Consider the following 21,140-nt stretch of genomic DNA (forward strand, 5'->3'; position numbering starts at 1 on the left):
TTTCCTGTGTCATCCTGTTCTCTTGGGTGGTGACCTTGACCTGTGCAGCGGGCGCCCAGGAGGAGGAGGTGTGTGGCCTGTGGGCGTTGTGAGACAGGACCTATTTCACGCTCTCTGGGGACGGCTCTGTCTTATATCTTCCACTCCACCTCGCTTCCCTCTTTCAGGGGCTTGTGGCTTCTGGAACCCAGCATAGTCCATATTAAGGCTTGGTTTCAGGTGTAAACAGTTCTTAACAAAATTGATCTGTGGTTAATTTTGTAGAATGATTTTAATTGGAAATAGATGTTACTGAATCCCGTTATCACATTTTAAAAAATTTTACATGTTAATGATGCTGTTAATGTTTTCTTCTAGAAACAAGTGACCTTTCTATTACAGGGCAAAGTAGATTTGGGGAAAAAAATGGAATCTGGGTCTACATATGGTAATCTCCCCCAAATATAGCTGATACAGGCTGGTGGGGATAAAAAGCCATCTAAAACACAAAAGCAGTTTATCTCACAAATATTTTGGGTTTTTTTTTTCTTGCGTGTTTTCTATTAAATAGCTCCCTGTTAAATAAGTTACAGTAAGTATTGGTCCTCAGTTAATGGTCTTTATCATTCAGTCTTCACAACCTCTCCACAACTTCTAAACATGCAAACTACTGTTTGTAAATCAACCTTTTTAAAGTTAAAGAAAAAACCCAACACCCTAAACTGGGGTCACCTTGTCTCACCAGTGAGTGCCACCAGTGGTCACAGAAGCCCTGGCCTAACACTGCAGACTTTACTCCTAAACCCAGATCCCCTTCCAGGCCTGCCGTCTCCTCCCTCCATGGCAGGCTGGGTGGGGACGAGAGCTTGTGGCAGTAGCCCCTGAAGTTGCTGAAGCTCGTGGAATGCAGTCTGACCCATCACATTAACTGGGGTTGAGAGCTGTGGTGCAATCAGAAGTTGTTTCCAGCTGTGGTGATGGCCCTGGCTCGGATGCTGCTGACTTGGAATCATTTCTAACCCCTCCTGTCACCGCTGGAAGGGCCCGAAGGCAGCCTCTAGCACTCTCTTGGGCTCAGTTCAGGAAAGGCGGAAGGTGACACTCTTCCTTTCCTTCCTTTCCGTCTGGTTAGCCTGGTCTTCCTGAGAACACATCCCTCCAATAAAAAGAGAAGGGCAGCCCTTACCAGCCCAGGGCCACCAGAGCTGTCGGGGAACGCCTGTCTGCATTTCTTCCTTGTTGCTGGTGCTTCTAACCTCTTGTCATCTCTCCATGCAGTGACTCACAGCTGCAACCCTCGGCTCAGATTTAGCTCCTTTGACTCGGTGCCTTCTGCCTGCCCTCCCTGCCCGCCCAGTGTCCTGCTGGAAGAGGAGCCCACTGCTCCACCCATTAAATGCTGCAGATTAGCCCCATAAAGGCACAGAGGAGTGAGACTGGGATTGTTAACCAGCCTCCTGTCCACTCTGAGCATCTTTCTTATGCAGTCCTTTCTAGTTCAGTCATTTGCTCCCCACCATGTTCCCTAAGATTAGAGAGATGACCCTTCTCGAGAGTGCCTTCATGTTCGTGTTCTTGGAGGGGGAGGCGGGAGCAACAGGGAACACTTTCTGAGGTTCCTTTCTCCGAACATCAGCCTCCTCATACTCTTCATAGAGTGGATGTTGCCAGGGACAGGTGACACGCATCAGAATCTCGGATGATTCTGCCATGAGTTCCTTGTGGAGAATCACTGCTCTATAAGGAGAATGGAAGGAAACTGATCTTGTCTCGCCTCAAACCTTCCAGCGTGTGCGTGCACTTGTGCACAGACACACACAGGCCCACACACACCCCTACACCTGTGGACACACCCTGGGAGATCTTGTGAGGGAGAGCTGAGAAACAGGCAACGGGGGATTGTGTGACAGAAAGTGCCCAGGCCTGCTGGGGTCCACAGACTGGCTCAGAGAAGGACTGAGTCCCAGATGGACAGAGTTGATCCCAGAGGCCGACCAAGCCAGGAGATTGGCACGTGGTGGGAGGGGGGTGCAGGCTGCCAGCCCAGCCACAGAGCTGCCATGGAATTGAGCCTGGTTTAGGTGGCTGGGATGTGAGGGGCCCTAGAGCAGTTCTTTCCATGGATTTGATTATTCCCAACAAACAGACATCAGGACAGAGTTCTACATTTGAAAGACCACTCCAGCAGGTTTAGAGGAAGGTAAGGCTGGGGGCAGGGAGGACAGAAGAGATTTCTGCAGCAGCCAGCTGAGAAATGAGGAGGGTCAGAGCTAAGCAGGGCCTTTGCTGGTGGGCTGCAGAGAGGGAACATGTCGGAGAGACTCAGGCTGCATTTCCCAGTTTGGTCACTGACCAATTTGAGGGTGCAGGCTGGGGACAGGGGGCAACCAGGCATCCTTGTCAGGGCCTGTGCTTATTGTCTTGGAGAACAGTCTTCAAGTGATCCCCCCTAATCTTGTTCATACTATTAATTTGCCCTAAATTTTAACCCTGGAAGGGACTTTTCTTGTTTAACTCCCTGATTCCACAATTAAACTGAGACTTACTAAAGGACAGAGAGCCTGTGAGGAGCAGAGCAGGATCAGCTTCTCAGTCTCCTCTTCGCAGCATCCTCCCCAGTCACATAAGACGTCACAGTACAGCACACCCTCGTAATTTTGTTCATAGCTGGCAATTCGAGGGTCAAGGCTTCTCTTATTTTTTTTAACCTCAAAACTCATGAAAATGAAAATCAAAGAAGAATTCTAGAAGTAAGCTGGCTTATGAAATGACTACGTGTGGTAACAGCATTTTGTCTTACTCAGTCTAGGTTGTCACCTGAGTAATGATGAATATTTGAAATTAAAAACTACTCACTTCATGCTGTAGAGTATTGGATAACTGTACAACTGTGCCTGGCATATAATGGGTAATCACAAAATATTTGTTGTGAGAAATGATTTGTCTGAATGAAGTCACTTTTTCTTGTACCTTATTCAGAATGATGTGTCTGAGAGCTTTTGTGACTCATTCATATCCAGTTGCTGATGGCAGCTCTCATGATGGTTAGAAACGGGTAAAATGAGCGTAACTCTGCTGTTCGTGGTCTTTGAGGGTTCTATTTTGGGGAGTACTATGTCTGTTTTTAGTGTCTTGAAACTGCCTTTTATGCACAAAACCAAAGGAGGATGAATGTATACCACAAAGTATAAGGCGTGCAGAATTTGATGCATTGTGTTTTCTGATGTTATTACTTTCAGGTTTTTAATTTAGCTTGACCCAAATGCATTTATTTTTAAGCCACTTATATAAAAATCTAATTTGGAAATTACTTTTTTTGAAGGACTTCTGTTAGCACTGGGAAGGTCGGAAGCCAGGGTCATGACTTCCACGGATGAAACGGAGTGTCTTGTGTTAGGGAAACGCAGCCTGAGTGGTCAGGAATGGTGGGTTAGGGGGCAGGAGCGGGGAGCCAGGAGACGCGGGCTGTGGCGGGCAGGTGAACCGTGTGGGGAGGACATCACGTTGGGGAACATATTCTGTTCGGGCGAAGTCTGCACATGCCTGGATTGCATCTGCGATGGTGAATGACTCCAGATCAGGGGTCAAGGGCCAGAGAGTAGAAATTCTAGACTTTGTGGGCCATAATGTCTCTGTCCCAACAAAAGCAGCCACAGACGACAGCTGAACAAACGAGCATGCCTGTGTCCACACGAAGCTTTTCACACGCGGCAGGCCAATTTCACCTCTCGGCCCACGGGCGGTAGTTGGCGACCTCTGGCCTAGTTACAGGCATGGGTGTTTTAGACCTTGACTCTGCTGTTACTTGCTGTTTCCTTGTCAGTTCAGCCAGTTTCTCAGAGCTCTTTTTTTCTCCTCTATTAAATGGGAATAATCCCTAGGGCTGGCATGAGACTACATGAAATAACATGCAAAATGCCGCCCAGAAAATAGTTGCTACTGGAATGTTTGTGAGGTGCCATCCTTCAGAGTTGCACTAAATCATGGTTTATGCATTGCTGCACGTGTTGAATATAGTAGACAAAGGGCTTGACACTGTGACGGCCACCTGAGGAATACAGTGGAGATGGACGTTCATTTCTCTCTGGAGTAAACTGCCCAGGGAGGTATGTGTTTCAGGATGGCAGGGACTCTTCCTCACAGTCATTTAGGGTCCCAGGTTCTCCGATTTTGTTTCTCTGCATTGCTCAGCATGGTCCTCAAACACATGGCTATGGTGTTCCTGCTACAGGAGGTGACCAGGGTCTGGGGAGAAAGCCAGGCCTTGAGAACAAGGCACCAGCTGGCAGAGGAGCCCTTTGCTTCCACTCACAGCCCACCGGGGAGAACTTGGCTATGTGGCCACACCTAACTGGAGTGGGGTAGGAGGCAAGCAGCCAGAGCCAGGCCTAGTTTCGCCACAGAGGAAGGGGGCACAGATTATGGCCATCAGGTCTGTGCCACATGACCCGAAGAAGTCTTTACATCCTGTAGTGAATCCAGAGCAGCCTTTCCTCTCGTTGGGGGACTGGATTTTCGTTTCTCAGGTTGCTGGTGTAAGACATCTGGACATTGGAAGTCATGGCAGTGTACCAAGGTCAGATGTCTAAGAAGTACAGCTGCGTAATGCCATTTAGCTGACCTTTAGGTTAAAAAACTCATAATAGGAGACCCAAATAGGAAATAGGTTTCTAGCAAGCATTTCCATTGGCAAGAATCATTGCCTGTTAGGAACTGGTGATCAGTATGTATTTGTGTTAACGAACCACACTTGGGCCTGCTCACCCATGTGCTGCAAAGCCAGTCTGCTGAATGTGGTGAAAAAATCTACTCGGTTGTGGTGGGGGAAGGTGCAGCATTTATTTGCGGGGCACCAAGCAAGGAGAACGGGCCGCTCATAACCTGAAAGGCCCGAGCTCCCTGATGGCTTTCAGGCAAGGGGATACAGTTTGGGGTGGGAGAGGTTAATCATAAACTTGGTAGGGGGCTCGGTCTTAGAGGGCCTTGGTTTCATTTGTGGTTTGGGCTTCATGTTTGCTGTATGTATGATGCTCTTACAATTTAACTTTATATAAATGCCATAATTCAGAGTGTCCTTAGATACTTCACCTGAATTTTTTTTTTCCCCATGAGAAAGCATTCTGGCTGTAATAGTAGGATATAATAAGGACTTGGGAATAGTCTCAAAATACAGCCTGAAACTGGCAAATCAGTCCAGATGGGAAAGTTCCCTTAGGGTGTCTCCTTTTAAACTTATCTTGTGGCTTTTAGCTTTACCCCTAACTGTAAAATTGGGACTGAAAATGCATTTGTCATGAAACTTGCATTTGGAGGGCATAGAGATGCTTTATTATTGGTTATCGAAGCTTAACATGATGTTTAAAGAAAGAATAATAATTAATGGGCTTTCAGTCAAGCTTATCAATAATTTGAGGGAAAATAAATTGGACTAACAGCACCTTCTTTGGGAAGAAGTAAAGCCGAGTCTCTGATTGTTACGTATTTGCATAGATACGCTGCACTTGTAAGGCACGACAAAGACTGAAATAACTAAAGCTAAATGTGCATTGCTCCTCTGTGTCCTAGGAATATCCCTGTGGTTCACTGAGAGTTGGCAGGCTCACACACACCTGGTGTAAGATTGTAGTGCTTTAGACTAATGCATCTGAAAGGACCAGAGCATTCACGTTTAAATTACGGCTTTTTTGCTCACATTGGCTAATGGTTCTGTAGTTTGCAGCCTTACTCATGGATCTCAGCATGTGATCCTCCTTGGTGGCATTATGGTACTGTGGCTTTTCTCAGTTATTTTGACATTCATTGTACTCTGAGATAGTAACAGTGATTATTGCTGGTGAGTAAGAACAGAATTCTTGCTTCCTTTTACCTCTCTTGAGTTTTCCTGGTTTCTGCCAGTGTAATAAACTTCTCCCCTCTTTTTTTTTTGGCAATGGCACAGGACAACCTGACACTTGGACTTAACATCAGAGTGGGACACAGGAAAATGCCTGACCAACAGGCTGAGAAAAAGGTTTTCATTTCTTCTAGTGTAACTCGTATTTATGGGATTTTACGAGTGTTACATTGTTTAGTCAGAGTATGTTTATTTTACATATACATCTACTTTGTGTAGTTAAACATAATTTGTATTGACTAACTTGGGTCAAGATAATATGTAACTTGAATTTGAGTCTACATAAAATTCTCGTTACTTCCCCCTCCTCTCCCCCCCAGTTTTTTTATGACAGAAATTTGTACTTTTAACCTTTGGTTGATGTATGACTGACTCCTTTACTTTTAGCCTTTAAGCTTTCTCACTTCTATGAAATTTTTGCTTTTCTTGTAGCTTATAATTTTAGTGTCTCTTTTTCTTTGGTTAAAGTCCTGATTGACAAATAGTGGAACAGCTTGATTTTATTTAGCAGTCGGTGTTGTTAACTGTTTCAGGGAAACAAGGTGATCAAAAGTAGAATTATTACTCAGATATGATGTACTTATAAGTATATACGCACTATATAGTTTGCCAAGTACAATTTGATTCTGTAACCTTATATGTAGGTGAATAAAGAAGATATTCATAGGAGTGAATTAGAACGAGTATTTTTCAAATGTCAGCAGGTTTATGAGTGATTCTCTTCTCTGTGTTTTATAATGAATGTATGTTACTTTATAATAACAAAAAAGTTTAAAAATAGTAATTATAAGTGAGTTAAGTGTTTTTGCAAGATGTCATTTTTAAGAGTCACTGGCTTACAGTGCAGTCTTACGAAGTGTTGTGTGTAAGACTACATTCATGAAATCCTCTTTTATTTCACTAGTTGGTCTTTTATAAGACACAAATGTTCAAACTTTGGACAAAGAAGTAGATGACATCTTATTTTTTTTTTGTTTTTCTGAGTTTTTAGTCTTTTGTTTGTTTGTTTTGCGGGGGGGGGGGAAGCTTGGCTTCCTTTTCAGAAGTATACTCTTGAAATAGAATTTTGGCTTTTTCAAGGCACCAGTCTTCATCCCCCCCCCCCCCCATCTCCCTTCATGGCTCTCATCTTTTCCCCCAACCAAACCCATGCACACACAGTCGGAGACTGTGACTTGATTTAGAAATAGAGGCAAGATTAGAAGGTGGGGTGTGCATGGACTTGTGCAGTGGTTCTGTTCCAAGCAGGAGCAGAAAGTTCTGGGTGTGATTAAAGACCACTGCATCTGCTGTTTAGAAGCAGTCCTACCAATCTCTTCCTAGTACTTGATTATTTGTTGTATTTAATGGTGCAGAATATTAAGTAGGAAGCAAGGGACATGCGGGTGAAATTGGTGGCTAGAGAGTTGTACTGGCCACAACATTCAGAGGAAAGTTAATTTAGAAGTTGTTTTAAGTGCAGTTGTTAAAATACATCATTTTGAGATACTTTCAGGTGTTAAGCTAGCCGGCTTAAAGGCAGCTGAGGCCCCATGTGAAATGTGTGGCTGGGTAAGAAACAGGGGAGTAAACCCTTTAACTAGTGGAGATAACTTTACCGTGAATGAACTTTTTTCATTCTGTTTCCTTTTGGTTTGGAGTATTCCAGGCCTATGAGTGATAAATGTTAGTAATAAAACAAAAGTTACCCGTTCTTATTTTTAGGAACAGCTTGCTTTTCAGTTTTCTAACTTAAAGATTTTAATTTTTATTATATATATACATATATATATATGTATATATATATGTATATATATATATGTATATATGTATATATATATATATTTTTTTTGGTTTTGGAGGGAGGTAATTAGGTTTATTTATTTATTTTAGTGGAGGCACTGGGGATTGAACCCAGGACCTTGGGCGTGCTAGGCATGCACCCAGCCACTGAGCTGTACCCTCCCCACTTCTAACTTAAAGATTACATAACTTCTATTACTGGCAGTGCCTTTGCTGCCGGAGACCCAGCCGCTCCCTTTCAGAGGGCACTGGGGCAGGGCTGCTGAGTGCTTTGGGTACTTAGCCTTTAACAACCAGCCAGGCTGGCGCTCGGATCCCTCTTTGTTCTGGTGCTGGGCCAGGCCCGGGAGGAGGAAGGAAGTGGGTGGAGAGGGAGGTGTGGAGGTCTGTGCTGGATGCCAGTTGACACGAGCCCTGGAGCGGCCCCTCCTCTCCTGCGCCCCCATTGTTGAGACTCGGCGCCCCCACCTGCTCACTGGTAAGAATGAGCCCACTGTGCTCCCAGCACCCGGGGAGTGACGGTCCCCACTGTCCCAGTGTGGAGGATTGGTGCCGCCACCATATCTTCCCTGGTGCCAGGAATGTTTGTGTTGTGCACACATCAAATAGGGGCTTTTCCACTCTTCTGTTGGCTCTTATGCTGTGTCTGACCAAAATTTGGTTCCACAGTTTATGTATTTGTTCAGAAAGTTTGGGGTAGTCATTTCTAGCTTTTAAACCTTTCATATTTGATTATGCTGTTAAAATTCTCTCTCTCTCTCTCTCTCTCTCACACACACACACACACACACACACACACACACACACACACACACACACGTAAAATGTGTGGATACAGGAGGGTTGGCCCTCGGCTGGTGAGCTCAGGGTGCCCAGCCTTGGCGCCTGCTCCTGGCACAGAGTAGGTGAGCAAATTCGCTGAAGAAAAGACAGTTCTAGGGAGCAGGCCTTCCCTCTGGTCTCTGACCTGCGGTGCCCTCCAGAACACTTCCCTTCCGTGCAGGGCTTGGCTCAGACCCGGAATCAGGTCTTGGCGCAGATTCCCCCTGCCAGAGAGCCTTCCCCTTCCCGAGTCTGTGGAGCTTCCTTCCCCCTTCTGCTGTCTCCCTCGCTTTCTGTTCCTTCAAAGCTCTGTGTCACCTCGTTTCTGTCAACTTCCTGTACCACCTCTGGAGTGTGAGCTCCCCAGAGAGCAGGGCTCGCCCAGCCCCAGCCCAGGCCACCCCTGTCATCACCCCCAGGCCACCCCCATCAGGCATCGGGCAGGCCTCTAAACACCCAAGTCCCCGCTCTGTGGTGCGTGCAGAGTTACCGGACCCCGTCCTGGGATGCGTGCGCGCGTGCATGGGGGGTGCCCAGCAGAGCCTCCCGGAGATGCTGCTTATCTGTGCTGCACTTCCCTCAGGGCCTTGGGGGAGCCAGCCCTGCTCGTCAAGCCCAGCGTGAAGGGTTAGAGGGCAGACCGCGCGTTCTAACGTGCAACTCACAGGGGGTTCTATTGGGTGGTTGCGTGGCGGAGGGGGTTGTTCTGGAAGTGTCAGGTTGGAGCTCTCTGTTTCGTGCACTGAAATTCTCATTTATTTGGGGCGGGTGTTTGATAAGGGAATCTTTTATGTGCCAGGCTCTGTGGCCGGCGTGCTGGGGTGAGACCTGCCTTCAAGGAGTCTTACTCGAGGCAAGCAACAGGGACGGGTAGTGTAATGTGTGGGAGCTCCAGCTGAACCTCTGTTAAGGATGCTTTCCCTCTGGCATTTCTCTGAGGGCTAAGTTATTTTCAAGTCCTGTCCTTTCAGCTCTTGTCACCATATTTTGTTGGGAGTCGGAGAGGGGGTGGAGGTCGACAGGGTTCACGTGTCTTGCCTTTGGCTGGTCTGCCCGCCAGGCCCCCTTGGGCTGTCTGGAGTTTGAGGGGAGGGGGCCAGGCGGGCAGATGCGGTAGGCTCTTTGCTGAGAGTTCTCTTTTCTAAGGTTAGCCTAGCACTGCTCTTCCCTTATAATGTTAAATATTGTCTGGAGCCACGTGCTGTCAGTGGTCAGTCTTTGTCCTCATTTGTAACATGGGAGAAATAATATCTGTTCATTTACTCAGCAAGTGCTGATGGGGCAGTGAGGGTTTTTCCCTCAAAGGGTTTAAAATTGTGAAGAGTGTACATTTATGGAGAGAATCAGAGAGAAAGCCTGGTGTTTCACAGCAGATGGTCAGACACTCAAAAAATATTTCTTCTCCTTCTGTAAGGCTTTGTAGCTGAGAGGACTGCCTTAAAGAGCAAAAAATGACACTTATTGTGAATAATCACTGTTATTTCCACCCACCTCTTTTCACAAAGGATCTGAAGCTTAAGAGTCTTTTATATATTTCTCTAAAGGTTTTGTGAGTGGAAGGATGAATGAAGGAAAGAATGAAAGAATTGATTATAAACAATCCAGAGAAAAAAGATTTACTGTTTTCCCCTAGAATCTACTTTAATTAACGTAAATAATTTGAGGGTTTTTTTCCCCTAATGGGCAGCCTGTATGATTTTTTTAATTAGTAAACTCTAACTTTTTTAGAGTAATTGAGGCAAATCAAAATGTACAGAGAGTTCCCATAATTACCCAAAGTCCATAGTTAACATTAGGGTTCCCTCTTGGTAAATTCTCTGGGTTTTGGCAAATGCATGATGTCTTGTATCCACCGTTACAGTGTCCTAAGTGTAGTTTCACTGCTGTAAACATCCTTGTGCTTCACTTCTTCATCCCCCCTCCCCCCAACCCCCTGGCAACCACTGATCTTTTTATTGTTTCTGTAGTTTTGCCTTTTCCAGAATGTAATACTGTTGGGATTGTATAGTATGAAGCTTTTTCAGATAGGCTTTTTTCACGTAATAATATACATTTAAAGTTCCTCTGTGTTTTTTCATGGCTTGATAGCTCATTTCTTTTTATTGCTGAATAATATTTTGTTTTCTGGATGTACTATTTATTTATCCATTCACCTACTGAAAAGACATCTTGGCTGATCCAAGTTTTGGCATTTATGAATAAAGCTGTTGTAATCATTCGCGCACAGGTTTCTGTGTGGACACAAGTTTTAAGTTCAGTTGGGTAAATACCAAGGAGTGCAATTGCTGGATTTTACTGTAAGAATATATTTCATTTTATAAGAAACTGCCAAAATGTCTTCCAAAGTGGCTGTACCATTTTGCATTCCCACCAGCAACACATGAGGGTTCCTGTTACTCCACATCCCCACCAGCAATTGGTGGTGTTAGTATTTTGTATTTTGGCCATTTTAATAATGAGTGTAGTGGTATCTTATTGTTTTAATTTGCATTTCTCTAATGGCGTATGATGTTGAACGTCTTTTTATATGCTTATTTGCCATCAGTATATCTTCTTTGGTGAGGTGTCTGTTACAGCCTTTGCCCATTTTAAAATAATTTTCTTATTGTTGAGTTTTAAGCATTCTCTGTATATTTTGGATAATAGTCCTCTACCAAATGTGCCTTCTGGAAATATTTCCTGTCTGTCTGTGGTTTGTCTTCTCATTCTCTTGACGTTGTTTTTCTCAGAGCAGAAGTTTTTAATTCTAATGAAGTCCAGTGTATCAGTTATTTCTTTGATGGATTGTGCCTTCAGTGTTGTATCTGAAAAGCCATCTCCATACCCAAGGTCCTCTAGGTTTTCTCTTGTTATCTTCTAGAAGTTTTATAGTTTTGTGTTTTACATTTAGGTCTGGGATCTAGTTGGAGATAATTTTTAGTGAAGAGTTTAAAGTCTTATGTCCAGATTGATTTTTTTTTTTTTTTGGCATGTGGATGTCCGATTGTTCCAGCATCATTTGTTGAAAAGACAACCTTTACTCTGTTGTATTGCCTCTCCTCCTTTGTTGGTTGCCTGTATTTGGAAAACGTTTACTTGTATCACTTCTCTAGAAGTTTGACACTATGGAATATAAAGCTTTAGTATCTCCCCTCCCTCGCAAAAAACCCCACTCCCTGTCCTTCCCCATTCTCCTCTCCAGCAGTTTTTCTTCTGATCTTTTTTCTTTCATTTGTTTCAGCCCTGTTTGGAACCAGCCCCCATGCTGTGTAGCAGGTACAAGCGCCGTGAGGACAGCTTCAGTACTGCTGTTCCTCCTTTTACAGCCTCCAAGATCCCAGGGGAGTGGTGTGATCTTCTGTGAATAAAAGCTTTAAGAACTCAAGGCTTTGTATGATAGTTGTGGAGTGAGACTCCCTGCTCAGACTTACACGAGTTGCCTTAACCCCGTAGGGTTCGTTAAGCCCGGGCACCCCCCAGCCCCCCACTGCAGATCCCTCAGCGCCGTGGACGTGGCGGAAATACTGACTTTAACGTGTGAAACAAAGCTGTGATACACACCATTGGGTTCTAAAGTGGTAGCTGCGCTTTACAAGGCTTGTGTGCACAGGAGCTGGGCTGTGCTTTTGTCCCCACCCACCCCCACCCCACCCCATTTGCTCGCTGCCCTCGCCTTGTCGGCCTTGTCTTGTGATAGCAGCTCCAGTGGGTTGTCCTAACTCATTAGGCCATCGTCCCTTAAAGTCTGCTGGAATCTTTAGGGATTTGGGGGGTAAGATATTATTTGATAAATGTGGTTAGTTAAAATGGTACAAAATGTCTTTAAATAGAATGAGATTCCACAATGAATCAGGAATAGACTTTTTAAAAATCCTAGAAAGAAGTGAACTTACAGGCCATATTTGACCCCCAGATGTATTTTGGCTCATGTTTCCTTCTCTGTCTGTCTCTTGTTTTATAATTTGAACTGGTTGCTGACATTTAAAAGTTAAGATACTCTATACAAAACAGCCAGATTTCTAGCTTCTCTTTTAAAAAGTCAGAAGATCTGACTGCACTGGGCATGTGACATTCCCGTGTGTCCTGTTCTTCTGACTCCCCAGCCTGGTACACTTGCCCTGTGTTGCCCCTGGACGTGTGTCTTTAGTTTTGCTTTTGTTTGGGTTTGGTTTCTCATGATCCCCTAGACCACTGCTTCACTGGTTTATCATATAGACTTTCAGTCAGGTGCGAGAGCTGGGGTGTGGTCACAGGTCGACTGGAGTTAGGAAACAGCCCGGTCAGGGACACGTCCATGGAGGCTGGTGGGGGCTGGACGCAGGTATCTGTTGTGAGTTGGGTTTTAGAGCCAAGCCCCTCACTGATGTCCTTCGTGAGCAGACCCAGGGCCGGGGTTGTCAGGCTGCCCACTGCTCTGTTGTGTGTGTGTGTGTACACTCATGTGCACTTACCCTTTCTTTGTGGCCTTCTGAATTTTCCCTTCCTGGTACAGTGTCTTTAATGTGAATGTTTAGGAGGTTTTTGGTTCTGTATTTGCATAAGGCTCTGGTCATTTAAAGATAGTGCTGCATACATTGACCCTTCACAATCCTGCCATGATACAAAAAAAAAAAAAAATTGATGCCTAAAAAGCTTTAAGTGACTCCCACAAGGTCAGACATTAGTGAAGAGCAGAGCTGAGAGTTCAGTGTCCTGACTGCAGGTAAGGGCCCTCTCCTCTGTCTGCTGTCGCTGTTAACTATTCAAACCATGGAACGTTCATTTGCAAACTCTGGATTTCAGCTTGATCACTTTGCTTATTGTCTTAGGTAGACATCTTAAATTATTGCCAGTAGTTTATGTTTTGCTTTGCCAAGCTTAATTCTCAATTATTTTGAAATGTGTCAGTCTTCTTTAAAAGGTATTTAGATTCCAGAATTTGACACTGATGATTCGAGACACACACACACAAACACACACACAGTTCCCATTTTTCACCACTAGAGATCCAGCTTAATTCCCATGAAAAACTTACTTTTTTGAATGGAGTCTTTAAAATACAAAGCACCTAATCCCTGAACTTAATTGGATAAAAATTGGCAAAGCCTACACAAAACTAATTAGAAGAGACCTAATAGGGACAAGTAGGGTAACCATATGTTTTGAGAGCTGGGGACAGGCCCAATTTATGCCAGTGGTCTTGGCCTAATTATTAACGGATTCCTGTTTCACCTCAGAAGATCCTGCTTCAGACAATAAACTATCTGGAAACCCTACGTGCAGGTATATGACAGTGTTAATTTAAACATTTAAAACTTGGAAATATGGCTATTTTGAAAGTACCGCCAGTTATGGTCTCTTGATATTTGGACAACCCATATTTTCTTGGAACCAATTTTCAGGACAAAAGGATAAGAAAACAAGTTCTCTGCAATGAATTGAAACACCGTATAAATCGGAATTAGAAATGGCTGTCAGTCTGCAGCAGTTACACTCTGTTGATGTTGCTGAAATGTATCCTTAATGAGGACATTAATGTAAACAGTTAATGGGGAGAAACTTTGACTTAATGAGAACGTTGGCCTTCGTTGCAGAGGACAAGGGGGACGTTTGCTAGCGAAGACCGTGGAAGGTATTTGTTAACTGAAAATTAGATGTGGGTAGTTCGTGGTTATTCCCAGCCGGCTGGAAGTTCCTGGGAATAGCGTGACCTCGACATTTATTATCCCCTCTCAGATTTACCATGGAATGACTCAGAGCCCTAGAACATCCTGCAGTGAGGGAGGTGACTTTGCTGGTCTCCAGGATTAGGCGGGTACTTTTTAAAGATTAAGGGCTGTTTTATGGATGGTGGAAATTAAACCATCAGTGGTACTCTATGCATCTTAGAGAGACTTCTTCAGTGTGTTTTAAACAAGGAATAACCTTGTGGTTATTAAATAACCTATATGCATTGATTTGTGTTTTTTTCTGCAGTGCTTTTTAACTTTTTCCATTTTACAATATTCTTCCAAAGACTGTGCCAGTAGATTACTGAGATTTTTTTTAATAATAAAATCCACATTCTAAACTTGGTACTGTTTAAAGTATATATTCTTTATTTTTAAAATTACATATGTATTACCTCTGGAGTTATTAAAATGAACTGTTACGAATCTCATATTCCTAACTATTTTTATTTATAGCAGAACTAGAGGTTTGTTGTTATGGAATGGAAACAGTTTTTTGGGATGTGTTGTTAACCCTTTAATACAGTTTGACTCAGCAAAGGTAGAATCCTGTAATGTTCTGCTGTTACACCTTCAGCCGTATCTGGGTGGGTGGGCTGGATAACATCAGGGCATGACTTTAGAGTTATATGTGACCGGTTCTAAAATTAGCACATAAGGTCTTAGAAGTCTTCACCTTGAAAGAGCTTCTGGTACAATACAGTCCGTGTATAAAGGAGAAAACTTGAGACCCAACAAATTCAAGTCACTTGTCCAAGGTCTTATATCTCAGTGGTGGCCTAGAAGCAGCAAATGTCTTTATGTAGTCAATTTCTTAACCTTTATTTTTTAAATTGTTATCTTCTAAACTTTCTTCAAGAGAAATAATAGTTTCACTTCTGTTACTAGAAAATTGCTAAACACTTCCTTTAGTCATATGATTATTCCTCTTAGAATAATGAGAGATTGGGAACCTCAGTCCTTTTGAGTCCAGAAAGTTGCCTGGAGTTCAGAAATTAAGTCTTACCTGCATCTTACCTGCCTAACGGGGGACGTTGTAATGAGTGGTGGAATCAGCTATAATATGAGGGAAAGAGGGACGGTAGGTGGAAGGTATAGATGTTCAGCTTCATGATCCATCTATTTCTCATTCAAGTACCTAAGAGTGAAATGGTTCAGTTTCATCCCACCCACAGCATGCCTTCTTAAATGCAACTGGGCACCTTCAGAGAAAAGTAGAAGGTGGGAAGAACCAAATAGCAGCAGAGAAACTAGAAGTTAGTCGAGGGATAAACAAAGATAATTTAAGGAGAACTTTGCCAGGGATTCAAAAATCAAATGCAAATACCTGAAATGATGCAAGGGCAGAAATGAGGGCCGAGAGTGCAAAAGATAACTTGATGTGAACAGTGGACAGGGTGACCTGGGGTAAAAGGGCCATGGGGGTGAATGACAGTGAGTGGGGTGCTGTGCACTTGCAGCCAGGGGCTGGCCCTGGGGATCTGGGCAGAGCACAGGGCCACACAGAGTCGGAGTTTAGCCAGAAGGTGCCTAAAACAACTTTACTATAGCTTAAAATTCTCAGTCTGCAGTGGTTCCAGGGGGTTTTAAGGCTTCTAGAAGCCTGCCAGTCAATAATTTTCTCTTCCCTGTATTTATGCCTTTCTCTGTATTTATGCCTTTATTAGCACACTCTGTTTCAGGCAAAGCTTGCCTAGACTTCAGTCGCTATGAAAGTTATGACCACAGATGGTTTCTAAAACATTTCAAGAAATGTATTCCTGAAAATGTTTGGGGACACGGTGTCCTAGCAAGTCTGTAAGAAGTAATCAGTCATGCACGGAAGACATGCGTTCGCGGAGGACTCCCAGTGGACCTCATTCTCCACGTGTGGGGTTTTGATAGCCGTGAATAAAATGTACAGTTATATGCTGGTGTTCTGGGCAGTGAAAAACAAATGACAGCTGCTTCCTTTGGTGGCAGAGTACATACTCTTCAAAATGTGCTGCTGATTTTTACATTTTAAAATGTATCCTGGTCAGAGGAACCCGAGTAGTTTGTATTGTGTCTGTCCATGTTAAGTGTGTTCTTCTGCACTGAGGATCATTCAGTTTCTTGATACTTGCTGTGCTTAACGACCTGACTGTTAACCATTCATTCATCAACTCTGAGTTGAGCATCTTGCAGTGTGTCAGGCACTGAGCTGGACTCTGGGGAATACAGGCAGTGAACATCTGTGCCTTTTCCCGTGTGGACTGGCCCCCTCAGCCTGCTGCAAAGTTCTTTGTCTTAGTCTGTTGCGGATGCTAGAAAAAAATACTGTAGACCGAGGGGCTTAGACAGCAGAAAGGTATGGCTCACAGTTCTGGAGGCTGGAAGTCCGAGGTCAAGGTGTCAGTGTGGTCGGGTGCTGGTCTGTAAACTCTGCCTGGTTTACAAGTGGCTGCTTTCCTGCTGTGCCCTCTCGTGGTGGGGAGACAGTGCTCTGGTGCTTCACCTCTTCTAAGGGTGCCAATCCCTCGTGGGGGCCCCACTCTCATGGCCTCATCTAAACGCAGTCACTTCCCAAAGGCTCCACCTCCTAATACCATCACACTGGGGACTAGGGTTCCAACATGCAAATCTGGGGGGACCCAAACGCTCCCTAGTACTGCCCTTCTGGGACTTCTTGCATGGTCATTCTGGGGCTTTCTCCGCTCTCCTTCCTTCTGTGTTGAAGCCCTTGTTTCCTGGATCCTGTGTCCTCTTCTTTCTGGATTTATCCTCTCGTTCTAGGTGGGCACATCCTCTAGTAACTACCTGGAATGAATTCAAGGTGAAACCGAGTCCTTGAATATCTGAAACTGTTTCTCCTCCCTCTTACTTGATAGATTGTTTAGTTGGGAAGAGAATTCTATATTGAGAATAATTTTTACTCCTCCCATTTTTTAAATTATTATCTTATAGCCTGTCTGTGTTAGTCCCCATGCACCTCTCCTGCCTGCACAGGAACACACAGATGTTTAAAGGATTCCCACGGTGCATTTCCAGCGACCTTGCAGACCCTTGGTTTTACCCACAGCATGCCCCTCCTGATGGCAGCCGCTTCCTGCGTGTGGATGAATGGCTTTCCTTCTGCTCAGCTCCCTAGAAGCAACATCAATCCTGTGCTCAGGTTGTCCTTCTGGAGCTCTTCTTTTTACTCTACTGATGGAGTTTATTCCTGTGCAGATGGCAGCTCCTGTTGGGCGCCAGGCTTCAGGGAGGGGACCTTGGCTCCTGGGTCCCTTTCGTGGGCTTGGTGGGGACCAGGGGTGGTACTCTCTTCCAGGTATTCTGAGTCGGCACACTGTGAACTCAAGGTTACTCTTTTTCTTTATGGGAAACTTTTTCATAATTCTCTTTGCCTGCAGAATTACATTGGCCAACTGAGGTTACTGATGAAGTCTTATTTCTTTAAGCAGTATATAGCTGTTCATTCTTCCGCTCTCACTGGACTGCTGTAGATAGGGCCTTTGGTTAAGCTGTGGCTCATTTAGGAAGATCTCTAACATTTAGGTTTTTTAGAATCTGCAGGTATGTAAGGAACTGTAAGAACAGAGGGCCACTCAGTCACATAACACTAAAGCAGCAATCTTTTATTTTTTCTTCTTTAATAGATGCAGCAGCTTTTTTATGAGAATTACGAACAGAACAAGAAAGGGTACATCAGAGATCTCCACAACAGCAAAATCCACCGAGCCATCACGCTGCACCCCAACAAAAGTCCGCCCTACCAGTACCGGCTGCACAGCTACGTGCTCAGCCGCCGGGTGGCCGAGCTCCGGCACCGCACCATCCAGCTGCACCGGGAGGTCGTCCTCATGAGCAAGTACAGCAGCTCCGAGATTCACAAAGAGGACCTCCAGCTGGGGATTCCGCCCTCCTTCACGCGGTTTCAGCCCCGCCAGCGGGAGGAGATTCTGGAATGGGAGTTCCTGACTGGGAAGTATCTGTACTCGGCCACTGACGGCCAGCCCCCCCGGAGAGGGATGGACTCCGCACAGAGGGAGGCCTTGGATGACATTGTCATGCAGGTCATGGAGATGATCAATGCCAACGCCAAGACCAGAGGGCGCATCATCGACTTTAAGGAGATCCAGTATGGCTATCGCCGGGTGAATCCCATGTACGGGGCCGAGTACATCCTGGACCTGCTGCTTCTGTACAAGAAACACAAAGGGAAGAAGATGACTGTCCCTGTGCGGAGGCACGCCTACCTGCAGCAGACCTTCAGCAAGATCCAGTTTGTGGAGCATGAGGAGCTGGACGCAAAGGATCTGGCCAACAAAATCAACCAGGAATCCGGGTCCTTGTCCTTTCTCTCGAATTCCCTGAAGAAGCTTGTCCCCTTTCAGCTCCCTGGGTCCAAGAGTGAGCACAAAGAACCCAAAGAGAAAAAGATCAACATACTGATTCCTTTGTCTGGACGTTTTGACATGTTTGTGAGGTTTATGGGGAACTTTGAGAAGACGTGTCTCATCCCGAATCAGAACGTCAAGCTCGTTGTTCTGCTCTTCAATTCCGACTCCAACCCTGACAAGGCCAAACAGGTCGAGCTCATGAGAGACTACCGCGTCAAGTACCCGAAGGCCGACATGCAGATTCTGCCTGTGTCTGGAGAGTTTTCAAGAGCTCTGGCCCTGGAGGTAGGATCTTCCCAGTTTAATAACGAGTCTTTGCTCTTCTTCTGTGACGTCGACCTTGTCTTCACTACAGACTTTCTTCAGCGATGTCGAGCAAATACAGTTCTGGGCCAGCAGATCTATTTTCCAATCATCTTCAGCCAGTACGATCCAAAGATTGTTTACAGTGGGAAGAGTCCCAGCGACAACCATTTTGCCTTTACTCAGAAGACTGGCTTCTGGAGGAACTATGGGTTTGGCATCACTTGCATTTATAAAGGCGATCTCGTCCGAGTAGGCGGCTTTGACGTTTCCATCCAAGGCTGGGGGCTCGAGGATGTCGACCTTTTCAACAAGGTTGTCCAGGCAGGTTTGAAGACGTTTAGGAGCCAAGAAGTAGGAGTAGTCCACATCCACCATCCTGTCTTCTGTGATCCCAACCTGGACCCCAAGCAGTACAAAATGTGCTTGGGGTCCAAAGCATCAACGTATGGGTCCACACAGCAGCTGGCTGAAATGTGGCTAGAAAAAAATGACCCAAGTTACAGTAAAAGCAGCAATAATAATGGCTCAGTGAGGACAGCCTAATGTCCAGCTCTGCTGGAAAAGACATTTTTAATTATCTAATTTATTTTTTAAAAATGTTTTTGTATGATCAGTTTTTGAAGTCCACACAAGGGTATATTTTACACAGGATTTTCTTACAAAGGACTCCTTGAAGATTGAGCTTTTTGAACAAAAATGTGATCATGTTTGCCTTTGAACATATTTTCTTGCTAAACATTATGTAGCAGACCTGCTTAATTATGACTTGAAATGTACCTGATGAACAAAACATTTTTTTTTTTACACATTTCTTTTTCAGACCTCTTTGCTATAGTCCTATGGCAGAAAACATGAACATTCCTGCAAAGCATTATTGTGACAAAACACTGTAACTCTGGTAAATGTTTTGTTATAACTGTTAACTTTGCACAGATTCTCCCTTTTGTCTTTTTTTACAGCAATTTTTTTTTAAGCCGTTTGGTGTTCCAGTTGTAAAATAAAGAAATGTGATGGTAGTTGTATCATCTTCCAGAGAGCTTTCCAGAGTTTGATTGTTTCCCCCAAACGTGTCTCCTCTTTGTAGGTTTTTCAAAGCAAGGGGAACAAAGGAAACCCAGTAAAGTAGATGGTTGTTCTTGCTGTAATTAGTGTGGCCTAAATGGACCTGGCATTCAGTTTCGAGAAGGGTCTGGCATCTTCTCTCCTCCTGACCCTTCTTTTTGAAGGTAAAATATTAATATTTAGAAGGGAAAGAAGAATTACCGTAATAAATCTAACGTATGCGAGCTGAAACAAAAATGGAAAAAACCCGCCCTAGTGAAAGCATTGAGGAAAAATGTGTTTGGTTTTGTTCACTTCATCGTGTCTGTGTTATGTTGGTGGAGATGGTTATTTCATTCTTTAATTACTGTTTTTTTTTATCCTTTGTATCTGAAATACCTTTAATTTATTTAATATCCATTGTTTAGGACGCTGCCGTTTCCCGAGTACCTGTTAGTTACGAGTATTTATGTGCATCGGGAGTGTTTAGTGTATTTTATTTGCAGTAAACTGATCTCCAAAGAGTTCCTTTTGAAACCGCTTTTCCCCCTCCTGAATTTTTACATTCCTTACTGTTTTACTAAATATTAAGTGTTCTTTGACAATTTTGGTGCTCACATATTTTGGGGACAAAAGTGAAATGAATCTGTCGTTACACCAGAAAGTTTGTTTTAAACTCACAGATCAAATGTGCCTTAATAAATTTTTTTTTCATTTAGATTTCCAACAGTAATAGACTTGCCATTTTAATGTACATCATTGGAGATCTGCTTATTTGTAAATAGCCTGCTGCTCATTTGGAAAAATAAACCAGTGGACAGTATTTTTCTATTGTACTTTTCAGACCCATTTTGTCTCATTACTCCTGTTTTAGCTGAAGAATTGTATTACATTTGGAGAGTAAAGAACTGAAACACTGATTCATAAGGTTTTTCAAGTTATTTGAGGGGAATGTTTATGTGGAGTGCAGTTTGGGAGTGAAATGGAGCTTTCAAGTGCCTCTTCCTCGGTTTTTTGCCCTAAAATGAACTTGTCATCCTCTTTTCCTCTTAAAGAACTTGCTGAATCTGTGTTTTCTAGGACAAAGGGCTTCAGACCAGGTCCAAGCCCCATCTAGCTTCTTGGCACAAATGTACCTTCCAGGCCCCCGTAGTGGACCTGCCGGGGCCCAGCGGAATTTGCATTTTAACAAGTGCCCACGTGATACTGTGCACATGAATATTCCCAGGGCTTTAGAGTAGATCTAGCTACAGGATAGATTGCCTATGG

The 21,140-nt window shown here is 44.2% G+C and overlaps 1 protein-coding gene across 1 annotated transcript in view; it reads left to right on the forward strand.

Moving 5' to 3' along the window:
• The window catches only part of CHSY1 (chondroitin sulfate synthase 1), a 60,975-nt gene extending 40,184 nt beyond the window's left edge, over positions 1-20,791 (forward strand). The window contains exon 3 of the mRNA XM_074354362.1: positions 17,781-20,791. Within this exon, the coding sequence (XP_074210463.1) occupies positions 17,781-19,373 (1,593 nt within the window). The 3' untranslated portion in view covers positions 19,374-20,791. The remainder of the gene's footprint in view (positions 1-17,780) is intronic.
• Positions 20,792-21,140: the final 349 nt, after the last annotated feature.

The sequence above is a fragment of the Camelus bactrianus genome, chromosome 27 (genome assembly GCF_048773025.1).
Source record: "Camelus bactrianus isolate YW-2024 breed Bactrian camel chromosome 27, ASM4877302v1, whole genome shotgun sequence".
Taxonomy (NCBI): Eukaryota; Metazoa; Chordata; class Mammalia; order Artiodactyla; family Camelidae; genus Camelus; species Camelus bactrianus.